Source organism: Oncorhynchus tshawytscha, linkage group LG20 (genome assembly GCF_018296145.1).
Source record: "Oncorhynchus tshawytscha isolate Ot180627B linkage group LG20, Otsh_v2.0, whole genome shotgun sequence".
In the NCBI taxonomy this organism is placed as follows: domain Eukaryota; kingdom Metazoa; phylum Chordata; class Actinopteri; order Salmoniformes; family Salmonidae; genus Oncorhynchus; species Oncorhynchus tshawytscha.
The window spans coordinates 14,266,002-14,278,024 of record NC_056448.1 but is presented as its reverse complement, the minus strand read 5'-3'; the positions used below and the strand labels follow the sequence as shown (position 1 = coordinate 14,278,024).

Here is a 12,023-nt window from a genome sequence, read left to right as displayed (position 1 = left end):
TTCCATTCATCAAATGACGTTTGGATGCTGGAATTATATTTTGGACAAAAGTGCGCAGGTAACCTACAGGAGACTTTTGAAGTAGCCTAATCAGATTAAAACATGGTTACTGGTTGTGTTTATGCCACACATAAAAGGTAATACATTTTAAATGTGAAATGACAAATACTTAGGCTATATTGAATATTTAGGTTCTAAGGTGCTCAAGGAATTGCCTCAGAGGAGGCAAGAGCCTGATTAACAGGAACATTCCACTCAAACTTTAGGTATTAGTTTCATTAGTGTCACAGTATGATGCGTTTAGCACTTTCTGTATTTTGAAAGTTCTAGATCTAGAATATTGATTGCTGATAACCAAAACAATGTGAGACCCGATCAATACTGGACTAATGAAACAAATACCAAGAGTGATATTTTCCTATAAAAGTTCCAATGCAGTCGTTTTTACTTCAATATCAAATAATTGAAGTACCTTACTGTGATAGTTTTCAATAAAAATTGTTTAAAAAAAAAAAGATAAGTTTAAACAGCTTCTTTGCAAAGAGCAAGTTGTCAAGCAAGAATTTTGCTAGGACTGTCTGGTAGTGATCTGAGTGTCACCAGGCAGGCCAAAACAGGCTGAAATTTCAGTCCGCCTTTTAAAACAGCTCATGCACTAATAGAGAATTATAATAATTTTCACAATTTCACAGTATTATTCAAACCTCAGAGTGTGCAAATATACATAAAACACAGGAAAATCTAGATTGACTGCACTGGGCCTTTAAGCTTTACTGAATAACCGGGCCTTCTGGGAGGATATGTAAACACATTATTATAGGACGACTTGTTGGGAGAATGATGATTTGCAACAGACAGTGCATTTCAGTATCACAAAATCAAAATACAGCCAGACTGGCCTGCTACTGTCCCTTTCTAGACCTTATAAACTGTCGAGGGTACACCCACAACTGATCCAAATGGAATGAATGGAATAAAACAGTCAAATCACAGGGCGTTGTGCCATTATTCAAATTACATTTTTACTGCAGTTTACAGCTTAGAGTAGACTTTTGTACTCACCATAATACAAGTATTCATTGCATTGTGGCATTCTAGGCTACACTAGTTACTTTTATTGTCCCTCAACAAGATCAACAGGGGCGCTTTTGAGCTGCATGTTTCATGTCTTCACTGTTCTTTCATACACAATGACACACCTGGCCTCTTCACTGCCAATCAGCTATTCCTCCTTGTTCTTGTGGATTTATATTGAAAATGTATGCAGCTTTGAATATTTGGCTAGTTAACCTATTGCAGATCAGGACAAACGATCCACCTAACACTATTGTCACTATGAATGGTAGATTGAGGGCAGGATATACAGTTCGACTTGGAGACTATATTGACCTGTGGTATAGTTAGCTGGCGGAAAAGTACCAAACAACCTTGCTAGAGGAGGTGCATGCAAGCAGAAGAGTAAATGACCCTCCCCTGTGCCCAATAAAAAAAAACACACAACTCTCCCCAAAACAAAACCCTCCCCTATTTTGCACCCCCCAACCCATTCACAATGAAAATAAAGATATTGCAACTCTGTGTTTATATAGTATGATTCTAGTCTGTTCCTGAGCACATGGTGGTCCCGAGTAGTTTAGAATTAATCAGTCTTACTGTGAGCCACAGCCTTAGAATAGACTTCAGTGATATTTGCCTTTTTTTTTTACAGTTACCAAACACGGTAATGATTGGGCAACAATCAGGCTTTCAGGCTGAAAATGGTATGGGTTCCCCATAATAGAAATGTGGTAGGCTAGGCCTACTCTAAAATGTGATCCGAACAAAATAAATGTTCACCAATCAAATCACATCATTCACATTATATTTGACCTCATGCACAGTATCTTTAATCTATACATAGCCTACACACAAAAAGGCATGATAGTCAGGGCACAGCACCTCAGCACCCCAAAAAGCCATTCACAGATTCCCTATGGCTCTGACTGAGATTAATGTAGATGTGTAATCTTAGTGGAATGTACAGATCCTAAGTGCCAGCTGTCTTCTGAAAACATACACAGATAAGTGTAAGCTCACACAAAACAATACAAAAAGACACAAATAATCCAAAATCCCAGCTATGTGCTTACAAGCTGCTGCAGCAAATTGCAAACTTTTATATCCCCTCCCCATGGCACGTGGACGCAACATGTATTTAAGTATACTGTGAAACAGTGTATTTAGAGTTTCTTTTTAGTTTTAACTAGGCCTTTCTCCACCAGGCATCGGTAGAACTCCTGGATGTATGTGTACACACACTTCCAGTCAGGCTCACGCATCCGCAGCAAGTCTTCAACGTCCAGCAGAGGGGGGCAATCTGCCAGCCTCCTGCAGCCAAGAGAGAGGAGAGGAGAGAGACACAGGCCTGAGCAATCACAATCCGTATGTCCCCAGGCAGGATCTACTGGCAGCTGAGTTAGAGGACACTACAGGGGAGATCTTTTCAAAAGCGTTTCTGCCAAGTACAATCTATCCCTGCACAGCCCTTGGGGCCTTCATGTGCATAAAGTAGGAGAAGGCGCATTTTGTCAGAGTAGGTTTCAGTGGCTATGTGTGTGTTTCAATGTTTGTTTAGAACAGAAATAGGGAAATTACTCTGCAGTGCTGAAGGCCAGCTCAAAGTTGTCCTTGCGTGCGTTGGGGTTGAGGATGGAGTACTCAAATGCATCTGGGAAGAACCTGTGCACCAGCGCACAGAACGCTATGCCATCACTCCAACTGGAGGAGAAGTTGTGGATTTCCACTCCCTGCATGGAATAAGGGAGGAAGGGACAGAGAAAGAGAAAAACAAAGAGAGCAGGTGGATTTACAAAGACAATTATATAGTGAAGTAAGGTTGGTATGCTGGGGACACAACAGAACATTCATGTAGACATAAGATGGAGAGTGTACATATTCCCTGCCGTTCTGCGTGGCATCCTGCTTATGCACAACATTTGCATATCCTCCGGTGAGAACCTGCCTGAACTTGTTGAGTGCTCAACACATTTCCCCCTGGTGCACCTTGCCTTTTGTTGTTTCCTTACTGATAATAACTTTGTACATGTGTGCGTTCATGCAACAACCACACACACACCATTTGCCATTAGACATAACTGTCTGGAACTGGAGTTGTTGACATCTTTTGTATGACTAGCAACAGTTAGTGAGCATATGCTCCTTTACAAGTGGTCCCTAGAGACGGATTAGTACATCAGCTGCACTAAGGGATACTCCAGTGACTATTATGATGGAAAACAACGGCCAACACAGAGTCCCCGTCCCAGCAGGGCCCGATGAGTCCGACACATCTGGATGACTATGTGTTGATTTTCTCTCCACATCAAGGGCTCCCGAGTGGCACGGTGGTCTAAGGCACTGCCTCTCAGTGCTAGAGGTGTCACTACAGACCCTGGTTTGATTCCAGACTTGTTTTTTAAACAACTAATTGACCTACGTTGGTTCAATTATTTGAATTCCATTTCATTAGTTTTTTCCTGTGAGCTCAATGTGCAGTCTCTCTAGAGACAAATCAGATCATGGCCGGACTGTGAAACGTAGTAGGGAGTTGTAGTTTCCAACAGGCCAATATTCTACATTGTATAGGGCATAAAACGTTTTATGCACTAAAGTTGTATGGGAACGTTGTAGGAACATGTCTGTGTATCAGTTGTCAGTACAACGCCTGATGGAACCAAAGAAACGTTCTCCCCAAAAAAGTAACATGCCTTGTTACTGTTGCTCAGCCAATCAAGGCCCTGATTACTTTTTGGGGGAGAACGTTTCTTTGGTTCCATCACGTGTTGTCCTGACAACTAATACAAATAAATGTTCTTGCAATATTCCCTTGAAATGTGTCTAGAACATTATTATCTTATATTCTGAGAACATGGCAACCACGTTCTGTGTATGTTTGATGTGACGTTGATGGAATATTCTCGTAACGCATGTTCTTGCAAGGTCCCATAAAACGCATGTAGAACATTAACATTGTATATTCTGAGAACATTGTAAACAAGTAACGTCTACTTGACATTAAGGGGATGTTCTCCTAACTTCAATGACAAAACATGCTAAAAAGGATCTCAGAAGCTTTTTTACTAACATAGATAGAATGTTCCCTTAACTAACGGAAAACTGGACACTCAAACATTAGGGGAACATGACTGGTAACATTGCAAACATGTTCTCTCTCCCTAGAATTGTTAGCTGGGCAAATCCTTCCAAAGCAGAGGAACTCTTTTTCACAGCCCTTACCTATACCTAACCAGCTCCATTGTTGGTTGAGTTTTTCATGTACAGCACCCCAGAACTCTGTGGGAACTTTACATTTAATTACAATATGCCTATGTAATTGGGGGCAGCTGTATAATATTCCCTGCTCTTCTGAGTGCTGCCTCACTCACCTGTTTCTGTGCATGAGTAGATATGTTGTTGCATATCCTTCGGTCAGAACCTGCCCAAACTTCTTGAATGCAGCAACATATTTCCCCCCGGCGCACCTTGCCTTTTCTTGTTTCCTTACCGATAATAACTCTGTACACGTGTGCGTTCATGTAACAAAACCACACACACAGACTTACACACAGTATTCAACATCATTTGCCATTAAACATCATAACTGGAACTGGAGTTGTTGACGTCTTTCCTAACTAAGATTGAGGCCAGCTTTTGTTTGACTAGCAACATTTAGTGAACGTACACTCCTTTACAGAGAGACCTCCGATGCTTACCTCATATGGTTCGGTTTTGGCCCTGCACCAATCCAGTAACATCTGCTTGACATTTTTCATGTTGGGTGCTGCAGCGACAGGGGAAGACTGATGGGCTGTTGCGATAGCTGGGTTGGCCATGCTAGGGAGAGAGGATAAACTCGTTATTTAACACATTCTTAGTGCCACCATGCTGAACAGACGTAGACATGCAGAATTTGATCAATCACACGTGAAGCATGGTTGACTGTTAGCTCAATGACTCACTCACCTGCTAGTTGTCTTAGACAAGGAGCTGGTGGTTGACGCAGGAAATTGGCTGTGCACTGTAGAGAAACAGAAGGGGATAGCAAGAAAGAGGCAGGGAGTGATTTTGAGTAGGGGAAAAGTTAATCTCTCACAATTCCACTTTGATTTGAAAGCTTGAAGTGTGTGTGTGTGTGGCATGCATGTGTGTGTGTGTGATGTGTCCTGGTGAGGATATGATACTCACTGTGGGATTTAGGCTGGTGATTGCTGGTCTGGCCCCTGTTCATTCCCATTCGTCCTGTGCCTGCTTTACTCAAAGCCTGCTGTCTCAGGTCATCTTGCCGTGACCCCCGCTCTTTCTCTCGCTTCTCTTTAGAGAGGAGAGATGTAGAGGGAGAAATAGCATTGTAGTATAGAAGGACAGCGAGTAGACATTAGAAATGATTGTCAGTAGTTATAGGTACTAGAGGAGCTGTGAGAGTGAGAAACAAAAGATGTGATCCTGTCAAATTTCACATTGAAGTTCTCTCTGACCTTACCTCTCTTCTTCTTGAGCAGGTCTCTCAATGCGGCACGGATCATTCGCCTTTCATCAAAATCCACAGCCTTATCCAACTGTCAGAGGTAAACACACGTAGAAACCAATAGATGAGAAGGCCAAAATCAACCCAACTACTGCATGTCTATGTGAAGTACGCACCGCGAGTGCCCCACCAGTTTATTCAGGACTTCTTCATCCTCAATAGCAGCTAGCTGCTGACTGGTCAGTGTGCCTGACGACGTGTCGCTGGGGGTCGTCTCGGAGGCCTCGTTGGCAGACGCAGCCCCCACTGCTCCCTCATCAGGTCCCGCCTCCATGTCCAGTATACTGTATGGGACTTATAAAGAAGGTGGATAATGGAGATAAGGGGGCTCCAATGGCAAGAACTCCTACACAAATATCTAAAGAGCCAGAGCGAATAACGTTGTTAGTTTGATTATCATCCATCATTGATGGATGATGGATGATGGAAAGCAGTTGCATAGTTGGCCGACGTACATGGGCCTACATAAAACATAGGATCATCCATCTCTCTTTTCCCATGTGGCAAGACACGTGGTCAGAGGAGGAGGACGAAGTAGAATCATTTGGTGGGGGCTTATATTGGTCCTCTTTCACACATGCACAATTGTGTATTAATACACCTGTGAATTGGAAATATCCCAGAGAGACCCTCAGAGAGTGGGGTCAGAACCAGGGTCTGCCATTATCAATGGTGACCCTGGAGCAATTAGATGCCTTGCTCTATGGCACATCACCAGATGTGCAACCTTTTGGTTACTGGCCCAACACTCGTACCGCTAGGCTACCTGCCACCCTGTTAGTGTGACACGTGTGCGTGTGTGTGTTTACAGTATTTGTGTGCTAGAGAGGAAAAAGATGTGTAGGTGTGTGGAGAGGAGAGGGATAGTCAGTACATACTGTACCATCATTCATAAAATATAGTTTAGAATTACCTCCATAAAACTAACAGGGTGAGGCAGCATTGGCATTTTAAGTTTCAACACCCAGTGATGTGCAGAGAGCAGAATTGTCATAATGTAAATGCGTAACACCATCTGTTCAACCTGTAGTCTGTTCAGCAATCTGAACATAAACACTGGGGGGGGGGGTCTAAAACTGACTTTTTTTACCTGTTATTTTACCAGGTACGTTGACACACAACACGTTCTCATTTACAGCAACGACCTGGGGAATAGTTACAGGGGAGAGGAGGGGGATGAATGAGCCAATTGTAAACTGGGGATTATTAGGAGACCGTGAATGGTTTGAGGGCCAGAATGGGAATTTAGTCAGGACACCTGGGTTAACAGCCCTACTCTTACGATAAGTTCCATGGAATCTTTTGTGACCTCAGAGAGTCAGGACACCCGTTTAACGTCCCATCCGAAAGACGGCACCCTACACAGGGCAGTGTCCCCAATCACTGCCATGGGGCATTGGGATATTTTTTGGACCAGAGAAAATAGTGCCTCCTACTGGCCCACCAACACCACTTCCAGCAGCATCTGGTCTCTCATCCAGGGACTGACCAGGACCAACCCTGCTTAGCTTCAGAAGCAAGCCAGCAGTGGTATGCAGGGTGGTATGCTGCTGGCCAGGACCAACCCTGCTTAGCGTCAGAAGCAAGCCAGCAGTGGTATGCAGGGTGGTATGCTGCTGGCAACTGGATGCTGCTGACATAAACCATGCTGCTCTCGAGTGTTTGATTTAACTCTGAAGTGCCCTTCTTATTCTCTCAGCAACCGGCCTAGAGCAGCACACAAACAGTATAAAACAAATATAGTAATAATATGTACAAATATAGTAATGTAGCTTCGCTCATTTAAACATCAATCATCCATGAAATTTGCACAAGTACATAGAATGAGAAAAATAGATGGATAAAACACAGACGCACAGACTGACATAAACATCCAAAAAGTAACTACAAATACAGTACACAAAGCATAACGTCAAATCATATAGAGGAAGATAAACCCACTGGGCACACCACGTTATTCCAACATGGATAATTGGGTCATATTTGGTTGAGAGGTTGATCAATGAGATTACAACCTATATTCACCCACTCAAAAGAGACAGCCAAAAGTTAGTTGTATTCCCAATGTGTTATCATTATGCCTTAAACCATCTTAAAGCACAACCAAATTCCAATGGTAAAGCAATGTTTGGTTAAGTTTTCGCTGTGCTTTCAAGCAAGTTCAAATGGGAATACAATGTCAGATATTTTGTAATGTTGTTGTAAGTTGTAATGTTCCTACATTAAATACATGCGTAATCATGTGGACATGTATCCTTCCTCTGTTGTAATTGTGTTCTGGAGAAAATGGGGGTCATGTTAGCAGTAAGGTACTGTGAAACCAAGGTATATAAAAGCCATTTTTCTCAGTTCCACTCTATGAGCAGTTACTGCCTTTTTGATTCGTAGGGCATCATAGACCTGCGATGACCTATGCATGCTGTCTTGAACATGCCTGCTTTATATGGTAACATAAGAAGATTTATAGTTACTGTAACCTCAAAATGTGACCATGGAAGTGTTACTCATTTTAAAGGTTAAATGTTTCATTTGTTTGTAGTTTGCCTTAACCTCAGGCCTTTCACTGTATTAAAAAAGTAATATTGAATTTGGTTGTCAACGCAACCAAATATCAACGTTTTATAGAGATTCATCTTCTGCTTGGATAGTTCCATCTATAGCACTGACTTAGTTTGGCTTTAATTCCAGTTTGTCTACAAATTAATAATTGATATGTTAGATTCAGGTCTCCATCTCAACCACACATCTAAGCCCTTTCCTGCAGTCAATGACCAAAAGCACCCTCTTTGGCCTCATGGGTGGAATGTAATTCATATTCTTCATCATTTTATAATGAATAAATATATATTAACAATGAATATCTGGTGTTTCTATGTCAAACAGTTTAGTTATATTTCAGTCTTCTGTGATGTAGCATATAAAGTGTAATATTGAGATGCAAACTCAACATTGAACACATTTGAACTCTATATCTGACATAGTAAACGTGTCTTCTTTTCATAAGCCCGTAACCATGTGTGAGGTGTATACTTTTGTTTCCAAATAGATTTGTTGAAGACCCTGATTTAGCCCACTGCAGTAAAAAGTTAAAGAATCGGACTAAATCAAATCAAAGTTTATTTCCACATTAAATGCTACTATGTATATAGGCCTAAATAGCATCATTGATGATCTATGAGTGGTAAAGTATGGTCACATTTCATTTGCTCTGTTAACCCTACCCTTTGGAATGACTTAAAATAGATTAATTGTTGCTATTTCATTCTTAAGCAGAGATTTCACAACAGTCATTCTCATCATAGAGCATTGGCAATAATCCGTGTTAAACAACATGGCTAAGCAGGGCTGAGTTTGGTTAAAACCCTGGACGGGAGACTAAATGGTACTATAGCCGTAGATGTATAAATTCTCCAGTAGGTGCTTCTCAGCCTGTAGTTTTTTTATGATAGTGGATTTAACGTTGAAGATCTGACATTGATGTAAAGGTACAAATTCAACATATTTTATGCAAAAAGTAACCATCTGCAACCACGGGGCTCTCCAGAGGTTGGTGCAGTCTGCCCAACGCATCACCGGGTGCAAACTACCTGTCCTCCAGGATACCTACCGCACCCGATGTCACAGGAAGGCCAAAAAGATCATCACTGACAACAACCACCGGAGCCACTGCCTGTTCACCAGTACAGGTGCATCAAAGCTTTGACCGAGGGACTGGAGAACAGCTTCCATCTCAAGGTCATCAGACTGTTAAATAGCCATCAGTAGGCGGCTTCCACCTGGGTTACGTAACCCTGCACCTTAGAGGCTGCTGCCCCATATATATATATATATAGACTTGAAATCACTGGCCACTTTCATCATGGAACACTAGTCACTTTAATAATGTTTACATATTTTCATATACTGTCTATGCCACTCTGATTTTGCTCATCCTAATATGTATATATTCCTTAATTCCATTATTTTACTTTTAGGTTGTGTGTATTGTGTGTATTGTTGTGAATTGTTAGATATTACTGCACTGTTGGAGCTAGAAACACAAGCATTTCGCAACACCCGCAATAACATCTGCTAAACATGTGTGTGACAAATACATTTGATTTGATTTTGATTTGATTACAAGGTTTTTCTATGTTGACATTTGGTTACCATGACATAATCCTGTGGTTGAAATTTCACCCTCAAAACAACCATTGCTTTTAAAAGTTTTTAAAATCCATATATTTTTCACAATACGTTGACAAATGTTGATTCCACCAGTTTGTGCCCAGTGGGAAGGCTGTTATAGGAATTGAGACTAGAAGAGACAGCATGGGAGTTAGAGTGAAAGTGTCACAGACCTACCTGTTCACTGGGTTCTGTCGGTGTCTTTAGGGGACACAGCAGCAGCTGTTTGCGGCAGGTGATGAAGACTTGCGTTTCCCCTCGATGTTCAGTACCCCTGTCCCGCTCTCTCCTCTTCCTCAGACTTGCACAAGGGAGTGCTGAGCCCTAACACCACACCCCCTGCCTCAGCGTTGGACCAGAATGGATGTTTTGGGGGGGAGGAGAGGGGTACTGGTGAAAATAACTACTCAGGGCAAGGAGGAGGAGAACAGACTGAATCGTGGGACTGTCTGTCCTCCCTTCTCTTACTACTGCCTTCAAAGCTCTTCTCCTCAATTGACTCTTATGTCATGTAAAACTTTATGAGGCTTAACTAGATAGATTACCATGTCTTTGTAATGACACCGTTTTGACACAAAGCTGTTTATCAACTCAGGGGGGTGAGTGAAGTGTTGTTTAGAGAGCCCTATATACAAATGATATGAGAGTAGGCGAAAGGGTGAAATGCTGAGCAGAAGGGGGAGCAACAACACTACCTTATTCAGGCAAAAAAGCCAAGGAGTTGTTCAGCGACATCACTGTGTTTACAGAGAGCCAAGACATCCCTGTATGGGAAGAAAGAACACACACATATTTGGCAGAGAATTTAGATAGAAAAAATAATCTACTCTCATTATGTTATTTTCATACAACAAGGTTGACTGGGGGATTTTGAGGTCAAACATATCAGTAACCAGGGAAATGGCCCCACCATGTATGTGGTAAACTGAATAAAATTCCTACAGTATTGTATACCGGTAGTCTGGCTATTTATTTTACGACAGTGTGTTTGGGCTGTTTGTTCAACTGTACTTTGTGTGTTTGCTTAATGTGTCTAGACATGCCATTGTCCATTTTGCTAAACTAAAATAAGACCAGAGACACATGTGTTTTTGAACCAGTATATTTGAGCCAGCCTTCCATGATTGTAAAATCAATACAATAAAATCATTATTTACATGTAACTTTTTCAGACAACATCAACATATACATACATATAAGAGCCATACGCTGTAAAGGCAGCATTTCCATAACTTGTCAGTGCAATATGTGCGTTGCTCTGCCCTTATAGCCAGTCAAAGACAACCTCTGTGTGAACAAGCAGCCTGACTAGTCAAACCCAGAGTTGTCAAACTGACTCAGTCTGACAAATCAAACGCAGATCTGTGATGCTGGTACAGTTTAAATAGGTATTCTAAGGGCTGTGTGATTAAAAAGTATCTTATCATAAATTCAAAGTTGCTAAACAAAATTGGCCTTTCAATCAGATGGCTATTTAACAAACAGATTATAACAGTTGACCAGGAGAAAAACCGTGGTTGTGGGCAGACGTGCTTTCAGCTATTTGATCTCGCTTCAACTGCCAACTTACTTAAGTCATTAAACAAATGGTCTGCAACAAACTGTTGAAGACTGAGGTATTTAACTACCATCAATAACATGATCCTCTCATTAGAACTCTGTGTTAAAAAAATGTTTGGGAATGACATTCATCTTATCTTCATTCAAATTATTAATTTATCAGGTTGAGGCTGGAACAAATCATTATGTGTCTACTGCTGTGCATATGACAACATATTGGGGGAAAAACATCAGGCGGGTATAACAAAAAATATATAACAATTTCCAAATAGTCTATCAAAGGCTAAGGGGGGCTAAGTCTCACACCTGAAGGTTCTTTGACTGGGAAAGGAAGATTAGAAACAACTTCATTCAACATCTTCATAAGGTCCTTTCAGTAGCACTAGCCTTAAGATGGGTGTAATTGAATGACTGTACATGAATGGACAAAGCCATTGATCACGTGACACTATTCATTCCTATGTGAAGACTCAATAGCGCATTTGAAGCCAAATTAACTTCTTGATGCACCCATCCCATTAGCGGGATAATTTGTCAACATCCGCTGAATTGCAGAGCGCCAAATTCAAATTAAATTACTAAAAATATAGAATTTTCATGAAATCACAAGTGCAATATAGAAAAACACAGCGTAGCTTGTTGTTGATCCACCTGGCGTGTCAGATTTCAAAAAAGCTTTTTGGCGAAAGCATACCAAGCGTATATGTAAGGACATCTCTCAGACAAAACATTA

General features: G+C 41.4%; 1 protein-coding gene across 1 annotated transcript; it reads right to left on the bottom strand.

Annotated features, from left to right (window-relative positions):
• Nucleotides 1-746: 746 nt before the first annotated feature.
• On the bottom strand, nt 747-10,230 carry smtna (smoothelin a). The gene is made up of 8 exons (XM_024380639.2): nt 9,908-10,230; nt 5,694-5,857; nt 5,519-5,594; nt 5,224-5,349; nt 5,002-5,056; nt 4,752-4,872; nt 2,635-2,786; nt 747-2,367 (listed from the first exon to the last, which is right to left on the bottom strand). The coding sequence occupies exons 2-8, from the start codon at nt 5,835-5,837 to the stop codon at nt 2,220-2,222; spliced, it is 822 nt and encodes a 273-aa protein (XP_024236407.1). The 5' UTR covers nt 5,838-5,857; nt 9,908-10,230; the 3' UTR covers nt 747-2,219.
• Between the last annotated feature and the right edge of the window lie 1,793 nt (nt 10,231-12,023).

Bases quoted from the DNA above. Each gene is read 5' to 3' on its own strand.
- smtna (XM_024380639.2), bottom strand. From the start codon at position 5,837: ATGGAGGCGGGACCTGATGAGGGAGCAGTGGGGGCTGCGTCTGCCAAC. The intron at 5,350-5,518 runs GTAAGGTCAGAG...TCCTCTCTAAAG, and splicing joins CCTGCTCAAGAAGAAGAGAG to AGAAGCGAGAGAAAGAGCGG. The intron at 5,057-5,223 runs GTGAGTATCATA...GTTTCTCTACAG, and splicing joins TCACCAGCCTAAATCCCACA to TGCACAGCCAATTTCCTGCG.